Here is a 16,801-nt window from a genome sequence, read left to right as displayed (position 1 = left end):
CCTCATCACACGAAGAAGGTTTAAAAATGTAGGAAAAGCGCAAAATGGCTCCAATGCTGAGTAGTGTTGTCCGATTTGTAAACTAACCGTTGCTTTGAACTGGTTCTTAATAATGATTCATTCGAGCCGATTCGCTAAGCTTTTGTATATCACCAGAGACTTTGATATCATTTTGATATAATGGAAAACTTTAGCAGTAAAATAAAGTTCATACTGTGAGGCGGGTGGCATTTTAAAACGATAAACAAAGCAATGTTTAACCAGATTCATAAGTTATATGGGGAACACAAGAAACTGTTGAGAAGTTTATTGAGCAAATATAGAATACATGCAAATCTTGATAACAGAGGTAAACGTTGAGAACAATGCAGAGAAAACTAAAAAGATATAACAGTAAACAGTAAGAATATTTCACTGCAAACAATAGCTATGGCAAATGCAAATCATTTTTACTGAAGCGGTTCAGTGAAATGAACCGTCCTATCGAATCGATTCCCTCAAATGAATCTGATTCACAACGCTACTGACGGGGTGGCGCATGCGTACACGAGCTCGTCCGTCAGCGCGAGCGTTCATCACAACAGAGACGCTCCGGTGCTAAATCCGCTTTTTCGCAGGGAGAAAAGCTGCCAGTTCCTCGAAGAAGCAGTTCTTCAGGGCGCTTTATGTTTCATGTCCTCGCATCATGGGTTCGATGAACGATTTCGTGTTTTTACTGTTCCGTCTCTTACCGGGCCGGAGTCTCGCGCAGCACTGGGGATAGAGGCCTCCGCGCGCCTGCTCGATTAACGGAGAGTGAAGAGACTGTCGGCGGGAATTCTGAGGCGATTGTTCTAGAGGTCTGAGACGCTGATCTTTTGACAGGAATATAAAACGTTCCGGTAATCAGTGTTTAAAGGCAGTGAGAGTCGGACACGATCACCGTGGCCGCCGGTGTTGATGTGGGGTAAAATGGAGACCCCGACGATCATGTACGATCTGGACACCTCCGGTGGGCTGATGGAGGTAAGACATATACATAAACACCCGTTTATTCCTCTCTCTATGGGACTTTATCTCTCGGTTTAGCGGTAAACAGTCTCCAAGTAGCCGTTAGCTTGCTCTGACTCGCTAATGTCATAAGTTGCCTCCCTTCACATTACGGTTTTCCATATTACCGTGAAGCTAACCCGGAATTTCCGTTTTAGCGTACGGCGCGCGCTCAGTGCCCAACAATGGCTCGAGCGCAAAAACTGATGTGATGATGCCAGACGCGAGCAGGAGTTTCAGAATTGAGCCTCTAAATATCTCCCGCTTTTCTTCTGCAGCAAATCCAGACTCTACTGGCGCCGCCCAAATCGGAGGATGGAGAGAAGAGGATTAGAAAACCGGACAGGAGTACCAGGAGGGCCAGTAGGGCCACCAACCACGACACCTGTGACAGCTGCCGGGAAGGAGGGGACTTGTTATGTTGTGACCACTGTCCCGCCGCCTTCCATCTACAGTGCTGGTGTGTTTGTGTGTGATGCTACATCAGTTTATGGGAGATGATGGACCAGTCCGTGTTGACAAAAAACTCCAGAAAACATGGGTTGTGGAAAAGTAGATGTGAACTTTGAGCTTTATACTGTATATTGGATTAGTCTGTGCCTCACAGCCTCGTTTTCATTGTCGTCAAAAAATAAATATGGCGCTACAGAGAATATGGTTTGTAGAGCTGTGATGTCAATTTGTAGGCAAACCCAGAAGGCAAATTTACCATGGGTTCCCTGTGGAATTTATTATGGGTTTTTATAATGGCAGTTTTGTGTTCATGAGTAAAATAATGCCTGTGGTAAACATTACTTTAAAGGGATAGTTCACCCTAAAATGAAAATTCTCTCATCATTTACTCACCCTCATGCCATCCCAGGTGTGTATCCTAGGTATGTATGTCTTATGCAGAACATTAATGGAGATTTTTAGAAGAATATCTCTGCTCTGTAGGTCCACAAAGTCATACACATCTGGGATGGCATAAGGGTGAGTAAATGATGAGAGAATTTTCATTTTTGGGTGAACCATTAGTTTAAGGTACATGGATGTTGTGTTCTACAACATAAATTACACCCTTTAATTTCTTAAATGTGAATTTTAAAGCTGTTTTGTTTTCATATACTATGCTGTTTTAATATGAATTACAAATTCACGTTTGAGGTACAGTATGACTTTGTGTAATTTATGTTGTAGAAAAAAAAAGTCTACGTATCTTCAAGTAATGTTTACTACAGACCTTAATTTAATCATAATTCCAAAACTGTCATTTTCAAAACCCCTAAGAAAATCCAGAGGGAACCCATAGTGAATTCTCTAAAGGGTTTTTGGACTGCAGCTCTATTGTGTTAGAAATGCTATGCAAACATTGTAGTCATGTTCTGTTTGTTCTAAATGCCAAATGGTAGAATTTCTCAGGCTTATGTTGGAGGTCTTGCAGGAATCTTGTCGTTTGAGCAGGAGATTTTTGGATGATGTTTCCTCGTTCATCTCCAGATTGAATTGAACATAAGTGGCTCATGGATGGCTGCTGCAGTTGCACATTTTTAAGTTGTCATGTGTTTCTTGAAGGAGCAGAGAATAGTTCTTGGGCTCTGACTGGAAGCTGACAAATAATCATTAACCATGGGTTGCCAGCTGGCAGTCCAAAGGCATTCTTTAACTTGGTCTTCTATATTGAGAGTTGTGTCTAAGAATATGAGAATTATTTACAGTAAATATAATTAACTTACAGGAACCACAGTCAGTCTGTCAAGAGAAGCTCTTGGCACAGATGTTCATAGATACACTAAATGTGGGAATGTTGTGATTGGCTTCGTTTTTCAATACTCATTTTGTTTTACAGTTGGTCAGCTGAGTTAGAGGATGTTTGACTTTGAATTTCAGTCTCTCCATATTTTCCAATTTTTTTATTCTACTCTGCTGTGTGTGTGAGGGATGAAATGATTCCATGTGTGTTTGAAGATAAATACATGTAGCTGGTGCTCTGTGGCCCACAGGCTCTTGGAAGTCTGCACATGAAACTCCACACTGGCCTTCATCTTTGTAGAGTTGCACCATCCTAAATGTTTATTGGATTGACCTGACTGGCTTCAGGAGGATATTGCATTTACTAATGTACAGTGGATACATTAAAAAGGTCTACACACCCCTGTGATGTAAAAGAATGAGACAAAGATAAATCATGTCAGAACTTTTTCCACCTTTAATGTGACCTATAACGTGAACAATTTAATTGAAAAACAAACTGAAATCTTTGAGGGGAAAAAAAAAACTCACAATAACCTGGTTGCATAAGTGTGCACACCCTTAAACTAATACTTTGTTGAAGCACCTTTTATTACAGCACTCAGTCTTTTTGGGTAGGAGTCTATTAGCATGGCACATCTTGACGTGGCAATATTTGCCCACTCTTCTTTGCAAAAGCTCTCAAATCTGTCAGATTGCAAGGACATCTCCTGTGCACAGCCCTCTTCATGTCACCCCACAGATGTTCAATTGGATTCAGGTCTGGGCTCTGGCTGGGCCATTCTAAAACGTTAATCTTCTTCTGGTGAAGCCATACTTTTGTGGATTTGGATGTGTGCTTTGGGTCGTTGTCATGCTGAAATGTGAACTTCCTCTTCATCTTCAGCTTTCTAATGGACGCCTGAAGGTTTTGTGACTAAATTGCCTGGTATTTGGAACTGTTCATAATTCCCTCCACCCTGAATAAGGCCCCGGTTCCAGCTGAAGAAAAACAGCCCCAAAGCATGATGCTGCCACCACCATGCTTCACTGTAGGTATGGTGTTCTTTGGGTGATGTGCAGTGTTGTTTTTGCGCCAAACATACCTTTTGGAATTATGGCCAAAAAGTTCAACCTCGGTTTCCTCATACCATAACACATATTCCCACGTGCTTTTGGGAGACTTAATGTTTGTTTTTGCAAACTTCAGCCAGGCTTGGATGTTTTTCTTTGTAAGAAAAGGCTTCCGTCTTGCCACCCTACCCCATATGAAGAATACGGGAGATTGTTGTCACATGTAGCACACAGCCAGTACTTGCTAGAAATTCCTGCAGTTCCTTTAATGTTGCTGTAGGCCTCTTGGAAGCCTTCCTGACCAGTTTTCTTCTCGTCTTTTCATCAATTTTGAAGGGACATCCAGTTCTTAGTAATGTCTCTATTGTGCCATATTTTCTCCACTTGATGATGACTGTCTTCACTGTCTTCCATGGTATATCTAATGCTTCGGAAATTCTTTTGTACCCTTCTCCTGTCTGATATCTTTCAACAATGAGATCCCTCTGATGCTTTGGAAGCTCTCTGCGGACCATGGCTTTTGTTCTGAGATGCAACTAATAAAATGTCAGGAAAATCCTACTAGAACAGCTGAACTTTATTTGTGATTAATCAGAGTCACTTGATGGCAGGTGTGTAATGACTTATATTTAACATGAGTTTGAATGTGATTGGTTAATTTTGAACACAGCCAGATCCCCAGTTATAAAAGGGTGTGCACACTTATGCAACCAGGTTATTGTAAGGTTATTAATTTTAATTATTCCCTATGAAGATTTCAGTTTGTTTTTAAATTGAATTGTTCACATTATAGGTCACATTAAAAGTGGAAAAAGTTCTGACATGATTTATCTTTGTCTCATTCTTTTACATCACAAAAACCTGTAATTTTAACAGGGGTGTGTAGACTTTTTTTATCCACTGTATGAAGTTGTTAAAGGATCTTGGTCTGTTTGCATGATAATCGCTTACCCAGTGGGAAAATAAAAAGTTGCGTTTATTAGATTGTAAACAAACAGAAACTGTTCATACAATGTCTTTACTCTTTTGTTATAGAGTAATAATACTCTTTTTCACCAACAAGTGGATGTTGAGGTGTTTGTATGGTGCGTGTGTGCAGTGGATTAGAAAATAAAGACTCCTTTCTTAGACAACATTGCACTTATTTACCCTTTGAAACCTAGGTAGTGTTTTTTCCCTGCTCTCTGGATGCTGAATATAGGTAGTTAAAACTTCAGGAACCTGCCAAACCCAAAGTCAACCTTATCATGTTGGATTTTCTTTGGTTGACTTGAATTTCACACTTATTGGACTGGAGTATAAAGCAGGTCTGCAATTTAGTTGCGATGATGTTCGTTTATTTTAGTGTTCAGTAACTGATTTCTCCATTACTTTAAGTTTGTTCTGTGTAAACTGATGCTATTAGTTACACTTCTAACTTGTGTTTACATTTCCTCAGTAACCCGCCATTAAGTAGAGAAATGCTGCCTCCTGGTGACTGGATGTGTCATCGCTGCACCGTGCGCAAAAAGGTTAGTATCCTGTCTTTGTTATGAAACAGAACCGCTTCAGTCATGACATGCAAAGCTATTATTTCAGGGCTACTGACTAACATTTAATAGCGGTGGCACTGGTGCCCCAGTACCTTATTTGGTAGCACCTTTGGGGATGGGGGTCTGTGATCCATAAAATGAAAAACATAAAAAGACAGAAACTAGTAATAAAAGTGATGTGTTATTTGTGTATGATGAAAGTATGTGCAACTACCTCTAGAATTATTACAATAAAAGGAATGGAATAATGGAAAAAGTTTAAAAATTATTTAATATTGTGTAAACCAATGAATACATTTAAGAGAATGTTTAAAATTGTGGTATTTAAAAAGTATGAAAGATTGGGTTAATATGATCATGGTATTATGCATTTATGTATACATGTTTGTATAAATGTAAATGTGTTACGCATCTAGAAATTAAGCATCTAGAAATTAAACTGTAAATTATTTTAAGTTTGATTCAAATTAATTATTTGTTAGGGTGAAGTTAAATGTGTAAATGTTATAAAGCCATCTTGCTCTTGTTATTTTTTCATTTATATTTTCTTTTTCTCCGTATGAGTTGTGAATTTGACTGTAAATGGAAATATTTTAATAGAGAATCTAAAATAAGAGAGGTACAAATGGTAGGCATTAAAAGCTTTGTCTTCAGCCTCTTCCTTTTCAGCATTTAAAAAAAAAAGGTGAAGCTGGGTTGATTGCATAAATTAAATGTATAAATGCTGAAAGAAAAACAATGAAATGAGTGAAATTAATTTTGCCCCACTGAAATCCTCATTCAACAGTAAGGCATTGATTTTGTGTTGGTGTGCAAATGTAAATTACTATACCTTACTGTGTAATAACAGAAAGGTTAACTATCTCATGAAGAAAAACTTCATTATTTAAATAGAGCTAAATTATTCTGACAGTGCGACTGAATTGGGACCCATTTCTTCAGGCTCTTTTTGATTAAAGTTCAGTCATCTCTTGGATCTTTGAAAGCAAACAAAACCAGTTTTATTTTTCTACAATTAGGGAGCATTAGAAGATAACTGATTTTACACTGAAGTAAAAGTAGCTTGGTTTATAATTCACAAGGGTCCAGGCTTTAAACCCTTGATTCACATGTGCGCATGCGCCACCCCGGCAGTAGAGTTGGAATAGATCGATTTTATTTTAAAACAGTACCCTAAACACTTTTAAAAATAAAATAAATATAAACATTTATAAACTGTCATAATTGTTACAGAAGTGAATGATATTTCCTCACTCCCCTTGTATATATTATTATAAATTTAATAGAGCTGTAGTAGTAGTAAGATAATATTTATTATGAATATATTTTTGCCTAAAATACTATAGTTAAAACAGTTAGTGTTACTATTATATTGATGGTAATTTTTTTTAAAAGGTGGTGATATCTGAAAAGTTTGCTAATTTCTGTGTGTACTTGTCACAGTATTTTCTCACAGTCAATGAGTTTTAGATTGTCAGTCTGTTTAATGTGCTTTAAACTAGTTTACTCTCTGAGGGTTTTCATAGATGTTTGCATCAGAGAATTTTGTGCCAAATTCAAATGGTTTCCGTGATTCTTGCTTTTTTTCACTGTTTCTTACAGCGCTGTAAGAGCTGGAGGCCGGATCCAAGAGTAAATGCCGCTAATCTGTGCTCACACTGCTCTGTCCATTGATCTGGATAACTGATAGCGATGTTATGTTCTGTGTTTGACGCATTTGCTGTTTGATATTGCTTAACTAAAATGGCAGTGCATAAATGGAGAGAGAGATAGGGGTAGAGTCAGTCAGATGGGGTAGTAGGCGCATTTGTGCGACCTGTAACAAAATTTAGTTGCACCTGCGGGAAAAACATTCGCAAAATGCGACGATTTAGTTGCAATCTGGAGTGGTGTATTTGAATGAATGTATTTAAGTTTTTAATGTGACAATGTTTTTTCCCCTTTACAGAAAAGGGAACAGAAGAAGGAGCAGATTAATGGTCTTTTGGAGCGGCAGCTAGGAAAGCAGACGCCATCTCCAGTTCCTGAGCAGGAATGTGGGATGCTACGTCTGGATCCCACCATGGGATTGGGAGGCACCGGCCTTCGGTCCGCTGTCGCCCAAGTACGTCTCCTGGAGAGACGACCGAGCAGCAGGCCCGCAACGCCTAACTCCAACGCGTCTTCCACCGATACGGCCACGCCGTCTGAGCAGAACGACATGGAGGAAGACCTGCTGGACATGGAAGATGATGCACAGGGTTCTGAGCCTGAGCTCTCTAACGTCACAGTGACCCTCAAGAGACCTTTTGACCTCCTAATAGCTGCTGCCATGCAGAGGAACCCCACGCAGTTCCAGCTTCCAAATGACCTAACCTGCACAACAGCACTTCCAGGTACAGGAGAGGCCAATCTCACAAGATTTAATACCTACAATTCAGCCCAAAGTACACCATTAAATGTGTCAAGGACTAATCACGAGCTGCATCTTTTCACTAACTTTTAGGCACTAGCAAAAGGAGACGAAAAGATGAGTTTGCAGGCAAGAACGTGAAACGCCCACAGCACGAGCTGGACAATTGTGGAATGGTTCCAATGCCGGTGAAAGTGTGCTACACATGCAGCAGGTACAAGCTTTTATGTTGAAGATTTTTACAATGCTTGAAAATTCATAATTTGTATTACTTGCCACCTAAAGTCAGCTCAAACTTCTTAATATTCAGACTCAATTAAAACCTTGTAGTAGATAATTTCAGCCTTAGGATTGCTAAGTTTTTACCGTCTTGCAAGCATCTGTATTTCCTTCATGAAATGCAACCTAAATGAATGTTGGACCATTTTTCTTTTTCTCACAGGAGCTGCCGATTGGCTCCACTGATCCAGTGTGATTATTGCCCTCTCTTGTTCCACATGGACTGTTTGGACCCACCTCTTACTGCCTTCCCTACAGGCAGGTGGATGTGTCCAAACCACATCCAGCACCTGGTAGTAAGCAAGCCTGTCTACGTAAAACAAAATCAAGACTTCTGTTGAGGTTTAGTTGTACCATTTCCAAATCTGAAATGTATATAATAGCATAGAATAGACTAAACATATAATAAACAGCAAATGACCAGTAAACACTTCATAACTAACACTCATACAAGGCACTTTTTTCATTATGTTTACTTTCATCCTCAAAGCTAAACCAGAGAAGTTTGACCCTTAGCAACCGTTGCCAGCTATTTGACCAGTTTCAAGACCGCGTATCCCAGCATGCAGTAAAGGTCGACTTCCTGCAGCGAATACACAGGCCGCACCCCCCGATTCGGCGGTCAGCTCACACGCAAAGCAGAAAGACTCTGAAGGTAATCATCTGCTTAAAAAAACTCAACAATTAACAAGTAACATGGCTGCTTTTCTCTGTTAAAACCCTTTGGTTTTTGCAGGTTCCTGATGCTATAAAATCACAATACCAGAATCCGCCTATTCAAATGCCCACTGCTGGAATCCGTGAAGGGGAACTGATCTGCACTGGTGTTCCAGAACCTTGTGCACCGCAGCACTTAGCCAGTGACGATGAACAACGACAGGTGCGGCTGAGCTGTCTAAGATTTATTATGCTTTTATCATGAGCATTTTTATCATAGGCTCAGTCACCAGTCACTTTTCATGTACATTATATCACATGTATGTTATATGTACACTGGCGGCCAGAAGTTTGGAATAATGTACAGAATTTGCTGTTTCAGAAGGTAATTGGTACTTTAATTAACCAAAGTGGCATTCAACTGATCACAAAGTATAGTGACAACATTACTGTAAGCACCATCACTATTTGAAAAAAGTAATTTTTTTATCAAAACTAGACAGGCCCCATTTGCAGCAGCCATCACTCCAACACCTTTTCCTTGAGTAATCATGCTAAATTGCTAATTTGGTACTAGAAAATCGCATGCCATTATATTAAACAACGTTGAAAGCTATTCTGTTTGTTAAAGGAACCTTAAAGGGGTCATGACATGAGAAACCAAATTTGCCTTGATCTTTTGGTATATAAGAGGTCTTTGTATCATTAAAACGTCCTGCAAGTTTAATATTTTAAGACGTCCTCCCCATTCTAAACGAATCATTTATTTAATCAAGCTCAAAATACAGCTCGTTCTGGATTCATGGTTAGAAGTGACGTGTCGGTTAGAAGTGACGTAACAGCGTTTGCATATGACCGCCTCCAGCACAAGATAACTATGATTTAAGCGCAAGACAACTACGCTCATTTCGTATCGCTGCGCGCCTCACAAGTGTTCAGTCGATGGACAGCGAGCTCTGACAGAGACTACTTGTGCACAGGAAAATTACGATGCCACACAGATGTGCTGTTCCTGGCTGTGGTCAAACAAAACCTCTGAATAAGCTGCCGAAAGATCCAGACGTCAGGGAAAAATGGATGCAGTTTATTTTTTGCGGACGTTCCAGTCACGGCAGTGTTAACTTAAGCGTTTGTTCTGTACATTTTAAGGATGACTGTTTTGAGAACAAATCTCAATATGATGCTGGCTTTGCCAGAAAACTGTTGCTCAAAGATAAGTCCGTGCCGACTATTCTGGGAACAACGACGACGCAAACTGTAAGTACTCTATTTTAAACTTTAAACTACTTTTTAAAGCGCAATTTCATTCATTATGAATAATCACAGTGTTTTTACTTAGTTTACTTGCATATTGTTCTGGATGGGGGCGTCAATAATTGATACATAGGCACTGATGTTAGCCAATCATAACAGTGGGCGTTAACACTGAAGTCTTAAATGGAAAACGCCCCCAAAACAGACTGTTTGAATCAGAGGATGAGAAACAGGGTGGGAAAAGGTCATAAATCACTAGATTTTAAAAGTTTTTCTTAAAAAAAAAATATATTAATACTATAATTGCACCTAAGGGAACATAATAATACAATAAAAAAAAACATGTCATGACCCCTTTAACATTGTCTTTATGTTTGTTTTTGAGTTGCCACATTTTGCAATAGACTGGCATGTCTTAAGGTCAAAAATGGCACAAAAAAAAGAGACTGATTTTTCTATAAACTCATCAGTCAATCATTGTTTTGAGGAATGAAGGCTATACAATGCTTGAAATTGCAAAAGAAATGGAAGATTTCATACAAAAGTGTACTCAACAGTCTTCAAAGACAAAGGACAGCTGGCTCTAACAAGGTCAGAAATAGATGTGAAAGGCAAAATGTACAACTAAGCAAGAGGATAAGTACATCAGAGTCTCTAGTGTGATAAATGGATGCCTCGCATGTCCTCAGCATTGAATTCTGCCTGCTCAACACCAGTTTCATGTACAGTAAAGTCTCCTGGGTGCAGGCCTTATTTGAAGAATTGCAAAGAAAAAGCCACTTTTGGAACAGAAAAGAAAAAAGAAAAGGTTAGAGTGGGCAAAGAAACACAGACATTGGACAACAGATAATTGGAAAAGAGTGTTATGGATCTTAACCCCATTTAATTTTTGTGGGATCAGCTAGACTGTAAGGTGCGTGGGAAGTGACCGACAAGACCGCCACAACTATGGCAAGTGCTACAGGAAGCGTGGGGTGAAATGTCATTTGAGTATCTGGACAAACTGACAGCTAGAATTCCAAGAATCTGCAAAGCTGCCATTGCTGCACGTGGAGGATTTTTTGAGGAGAACAAGAAGTAGTTTAAGTAGTTCAAATTGTAATAGTAGTTTTTCACGTTATGAATTTCCTGACTATACTTTGTGATCAGTTGAATGTCACTTTGGTGAATAAAAGTACCAATTTCCTTCCAAAATAGCAAATTCTGTAAATTATTCCAAACTTTTGGCCGCCAGTGAAAATAATTAAACCTGAACCTGTATGGAGAAAGATGCAGTGAAAGCGAATGGTGACTTAAGCTAATATTCTGCCTAACATCTCCATTTGTATTCTGCCTAACATCTCCATTTGTATTCTTTGTAAGAAAAAAAGTCACACAGGTTTAGAAAAAGATAAGGTTAGTATAGTAAATGAAATCATTTTCATTTTTGAATGGTCCCTTTTAATCACTTTTTTATTGTGTATGCTCGAATGTAGTGGCTCAAAGATGTCATCTCGCTGCAGTGCAGCATCATGAGGCATTTATGGAGCAGGAAAACATCTTCTACATGGGATTCAGAACGAACAGAAAAGACTGAGATGAAACTCAGAGACTCCTGCCAGAGTGCTGTACCACAGGGCACCCAGAACGTTGGACACAAAGTGGTCTGTAGCTCATGTACTTATGGGCTGTGTCTGTACTGTAGGACCACAAATGGCCCAGTTGACAGGTTAGTTCAGCCCAATGGGATGCAAGGTGCTGTTAGAACCCAAGAGGAGCCCACTGACCATAAAACGCCACATTCAACCACCCCTGCTCCACCTAATCTCGCTGGCTCTGGTGCTATTATTAAGACTGAGGATTCCAGCTTAAAGTCCTGTAGTGGCACAAAAGATCCTCCTCCTGCCTGTGTCAAATCTGAGTCCAGAACTCCATCAGTAGACCACAAGAAATTAATACCAACCTCAGATTCTCCAGCAACTGAAAAACTCCTGAGTACAGGAGCACAGGTGGTTAAGCCCCTAAAAATCACCACAGGTGCCGGGTCAAGCTTCCAAAGATCTCCATCCCCTTTGTTTGGTAAGTGCACGGCTGTGCAGGTTTTAGTTGATCACCCAATACCAATTTTAAAGAGAAATACTTATTGGCTGCTGGCTTTTCTCAGATGGAAAGGCGATTATTGACTTCATCACAGCAGGTGGTCGGGACGTACTCTCATCATCAGAACTCCCTGATGTATCAGAGCTGTCAGGCCGAATAAAAGATATAATGCAGGGTACCGGAGGTATGTAACTGTTCTGTTTTACTGCTCTGGTTATGTTTGTTGAAAACCCTCCTGGGTGCAACATTTTGGAATCGTTTTGTTGCAGAAGTTGAACTCAGCTTGTTGGATGAGAGGTTTATCAAAGTCCTGGCCTGGCAGAGGATTCAGCAGCTCTTTGAATCAAAAACACCTGTTCAAAGTAGCCCTCCCCTCTCTGTGTCACGCACTCACAGAAAACACAGTGAAGGTATGAATCCTCTGCTCTTGTAGCCTACTACAGTGTTCTGTCTATTAAACATGCATGTATATTGCTTTATCTTTGCATATTTACTTAAGATTTCTCTGTTCACAGCCCAAAATAGGGAGGTGCAGGCGAGAGCTTCATTCTGTCCAGTCTCAGGAAAGGGAGCAGCTGTTAAAATGTGCTACCGGAGTCTGTACATTGGGATGGGTGACTATCATCCTGTGACCTTAATCAGTGCTGCAATAGATTTTCCAATGACTTTAACCTGTAGTGTTCAATAATACTGGCTTTTCTCTCTACAGGTGCTGATATGGATGTATGCCTTACAAACTACGGTCATTGTAACTATGTTTCTGGGAAACATGCCTGTATTTTTTATGATGAGGTACATGATTTTAAATATTATCAGAGATCTAAGACAGAGGGCTTTCATAGCCTTGGAGTGATTTAATGTGTTTTCCACTTCCAGAACACAAAGCAGTATGAAATGCTGAACTACAGCGAGCATGGGACAATAGTTGACAATGTGCTATATTCCTGTGACTTCTCTGAGAAGATGAGCCAGAGCCCATCCAGTAGCCTGCTCACCAAAGTTCAAAACATTATCCGTAAGTTTTTGTTTTTCAAATTGGATGTCATTGCACAGTAAGCAGCAGTATTTTCTATGTGCTGTTTCTGTATGCATAGAACACCCAGATGGCCTACAACATTCGGCAAGCTGTGCAATATAGGACTTACTGCATGGAATATTAAATGCAATAAGCTTGACTTGACTTTTCATTATCAATCTGATGAAGGAACATCTTTATCTTTAAAAGATAACTGAATTATTTTCCAAGATAATTGAATTCCATTCATGCAATTAATCAGCAATGTTGTGAGCTCATGTGGCACAACATAAAATACTATAGTTTTAAATAAATGTTGTTGCATAATGCATATTTTCACATGCTGTTTTTCTGTCTACTGTGTAGTAAACTGTGTGCTAGTTGAGGTAGGTAGAGTAGCCAAAAACTGTACTCAAGTAAAAGTACAATTACTTAAAAATAATTATTCAATTAGAAGTAAAAGTACTAACATAAATAATTACTTGAGTAAGAAAGTACCCAATTAAAAGATTTCTCAAGTAGTGAGTAACTCGTTACTTTCACAAATGATACAATAGACGTTACTCCCCTATGTTCCATTACATAATACACATTGAACATGTACTTCAGAATTATTATAATTATTATTCGAAATTATGCCATCATTCACCATCATGTTGTTCCAAACCCATATGACTTTCTTTCTTCCATGCAACACAAGAAGTAGATTTTAGACAGAATGTTAGCCTGAGTCACTTTTTACTTTCAGTGAATGTTTTTATATATATATATTAGGGCTATCAATCGATTACATGTTTTAATTGAATTAATTACATGGTTAATTAATCGCATATACAAATATTTGCTAAGAAAGCCCCTCATATAACAATAATTCAATATATAATGATGAAATAATTGTTCATAGTTATAGTTAAAAATGTAGGCTTTAGAATACAATGTATTGTTTACTACCATATTATTGAACATAAGCAATCATTGGCACACAATTCACAGATATCCATTTCACGAGTGAATTTGTCAATCAGTTTGAGATTTATTATTAGGGCTTGTTTAAGGCCGTCAATCTACACCTGCATCAGACATGCTTGTGTAGCGTCTCAGGTGCGTTACGTCATAAACATAAAATTTTTAGGTCACTGTGTCAAGTTAAATATAGTTTAATACTTAGAACACATCTTGAGATCCCTAAGTTCGGATTTGTGCTCCAAGTGTTTTGAACGCAAGAACGTTACGCATGTTTGTGTTGTTCTGTCTGCTGGATGGTTGTTTTCTTCACTGTCTAAACTGCGTGTTGCCGACACAGCTAGTTTTACTTGAATGAATCGCACTGAATTAACGCGTTAAATTGACAGCCTTAATATATATGTATATATATTAGGTCTGTCGATTTAACACAACTTTAGCTGTATGGCAACGCCCAGTTTATACAGTGAAGAACACAAACATGCGTTACATTCAAAACACTTGATGGAGTGCAAATTCGAACTAAGGGATCTCAAGATGTGTTCTAAGTATTAAAGTATATTTAACTTGACACAGTGACCTAAAAATTTAGGTCAATAAAGCCGCTTTTAGTATTGTCTTATCAATGATTATCTCTTGTGACAAGAATGTAATGCATTTTAATTATCTGAATATTTTTTATTATATATAATTTTTTAATATTTAAAGATAACCATGTATAATTATTTCATTATTATATGTTGAATTATTAAATTCAACAATAATTCAATAAAATCACACTGGTTTGGAACTACATGAGGGTTGAGAACCCTCTGGTTGAGATCACTTTAAAGAAATTTAAATTCTCACCCTCAGATGCGTATGACTTCCTTCATTCTGCAGAACACAAATTCTGATTTTTAGAAGAATATTTTAGCTCTGTAGTCCAACATTTTGATGCTCCAAAAATCACATAAAGGCAGCATAAAAGTAATCCATAAAACTCCAGTTGTTTAGTCCATGTCTTCAAAAGTAATATGATAGGTGTGTGAGAAACAGATCAATATTTGTCATTTTTTGCTAGACAGCAGGGGGAGATATGCAGAGAAGAATGTGAATCACCAAAAACACAATAAGAAGAACGGGAAAGTGATCTGTTTCTCATCCACACCATTACATCGCTTCTGAAGATACTGATTTAACCCCTAGAGTCTTATGGATTATTTTTATGTTGACTTGTGTGTGTTTGTTTGTTTGTTTAGCTTTAAAATGTTGCCACCCATTCACTTGCATTGTATGGACCAAAAGATCTGAGAAATTATTTTAAAAATCTTAATTTGAGTTCAGCAGATGAAAGAAAGTCATACACATCTGGGGTTGCATGATGGTGAGTAAATAATGAGAATTAAAATTTTTGGGTGAACTAACCATTAAGTGCTTTTGTCAAATCTGGGTGAATTTGTCAATAAGAAGAGAGGTTTGGAAACCTACTATAAACCTACTACAAAAGTAAAAGATTTCCCAAAAAGTTACTTAAGTACATTTAACTGAGTAAATTTAGCATGTTACTACCCACCTCTGGTGCTAGTATTCCATTTCAAACATGACCATTAACACTAGTGTGTTTCCAGGCCGCTGCAAGAAAAAGGACCAGGAGGACTCTGTGCAGGGTCTGGCTACTGTATCAGAGGGTGGAGTTATGAGCTGCCAATCTCAGGATGCTCCCATCACTGCCTGTAACTGTAAGAGCAGCGGCTCAAGTCTGATTGGAGGTAGTGGTGCTGGATGGGAAGGCACTGCGCTGCTTCATCACGGGAGCCACATCAAACTGGGCTGCTTGCAGTTTATCTTTAGCATCACAGAGTTTGCCAACAAACTGCCTAAAGAGGAGCTCAGAACCTGCAGCCTCACTCCTACTTCTGGCCAACAGGGGGAGCAGCTGAGCAAGACCACACCACCTCCACTCCAACACAACCTTGTAGCTTAACCTCAACAGCACCAACCTGCCTCTGCATTGATCTGTACAAATGGTTTCCTACTTATTTAATTCTTTATACACTTGCATGAGGTGACTTTCTTTTGAGACTCTTATGACACATAGACAGTGTTTTTTCTCAATGCAAAAGAACTTGCATTTTTAAAGGAAACTTTGATCATCCTCTGCTCGGAAAACTAATGAGCAGTTTTCATGTGTAAAGAAATCAAAACATGTTCTATTTTGTGCCAGTAACATTAGTTTTTATATATACATGCTTTTTTTGTTTTTCATGAAATGGAAATGCTTTTATTTATGTACTGAAACTTGTATATTCATACCTGGTGTTCCTTTAACCTGACATATTTGAAAAAAACCTCATGTAAATATGTGTATGTATTCTTGTGAATAGCCAGAGATCCACACAACCAGGACTTCAGCACACACAAGTGCTCCGATTTGTATTATTTCTGTAGTGCAACTTTTATGTACAGTCCTCTAATGTATCTGTTTCATGTGCTCTGTATTTACAGTTTTCACCAGGTTCTTGTGTCAAACTATGTAAATACCAGATTTTAAATAACACTTTAGAAATCATGTGGCCTGCATATGTGGTTTTCAAACTGATATCTTCAGATACCTTTTCTTCTAAGACTATTAAGAGATTTAGTTAAGATTTCATAATGAGATTTCAGATCATGTAAGTAAAGCAACAGTGTAGCTTTCCTGCTGTCAGGATCATGATCTATTATGCTCCTAAATTTGTAGGTGTGTGGGTCTGAGATGTGTAATATCCATGCACTGTGCTCTAGAGGACGGACGGGTATACTGTATATTTCTGTTTCAGTCTAGAGAAAAAGGGC

The 16,801-nt window shown here is 38.6% G+C and overlaps 1 protein-coding gene across 2 annotated transcripts; it reads left to right on the top strand.

Annotated features, from left to right (window-relative positions):
* The first annotated feature begins 437 nt into the window (after nt 1-437).
* Nucleotides 438-16,518, top strand: LOC127635811 (PHD finger protein 12-like). Of its 2 annotated transcripts, none has more exons than XM_052116044.1 (15): nt 438-1,005; nt 1,308-1,489; nt 5,252-5,324; nt 7,294-7,720; nt 7,831-7,951; nt 8,180-8,309; nt 8,507-8,671; nt 8,753-8,896; nt 11,403-11,985; nt 12,071-12,190; nt 12,276-12,416; nt 12,522-12,620; nt 12,716-12,798; nt 12,883-13,021; nt 15,595-16,518. In XM_052116044.1, the coding sequence occupies exons 1-15, from the start codon at nt 940-942 to the stop codon at nt 15,948-15,950; spliced, it is 2,829 nt and encodes a 942-aa protein (XP_051972004.1). In that variant the 5' UTR covers nt 438-939; the 3' UTR covers nt 15,951-16,518. The 2 variants fall into 2 exon arrangements, with proteins under 2 accessions (XP_051972004.1, XP_051972003.1); XM_052116043.1 differs by having other exon boundaries at nt 8,180-8,312.
* The last annotated feature ends 283 nt before the right edge of the window (nt 16,519-16,801 follow it).

Source organism: Xyrauchen texanus, chromosome 43 (assembly GCF_025860055.1).
Source record: "Xyrauchen texanus isolate HMW12.3.18 chromosome 43, RBS_HiC_50CHRs, whole genome shotgun sequence".
NCBI classification, from domain to species: Eukaryota; Metazoa; Chordata; class Actinopteri; order Cypriniformes; family Catostomidae; genus Xyrauchen; species Xyrauchen texanus.
This window is presented reverse-complemented; position numbering and strand designations above follow the sequence as displayed.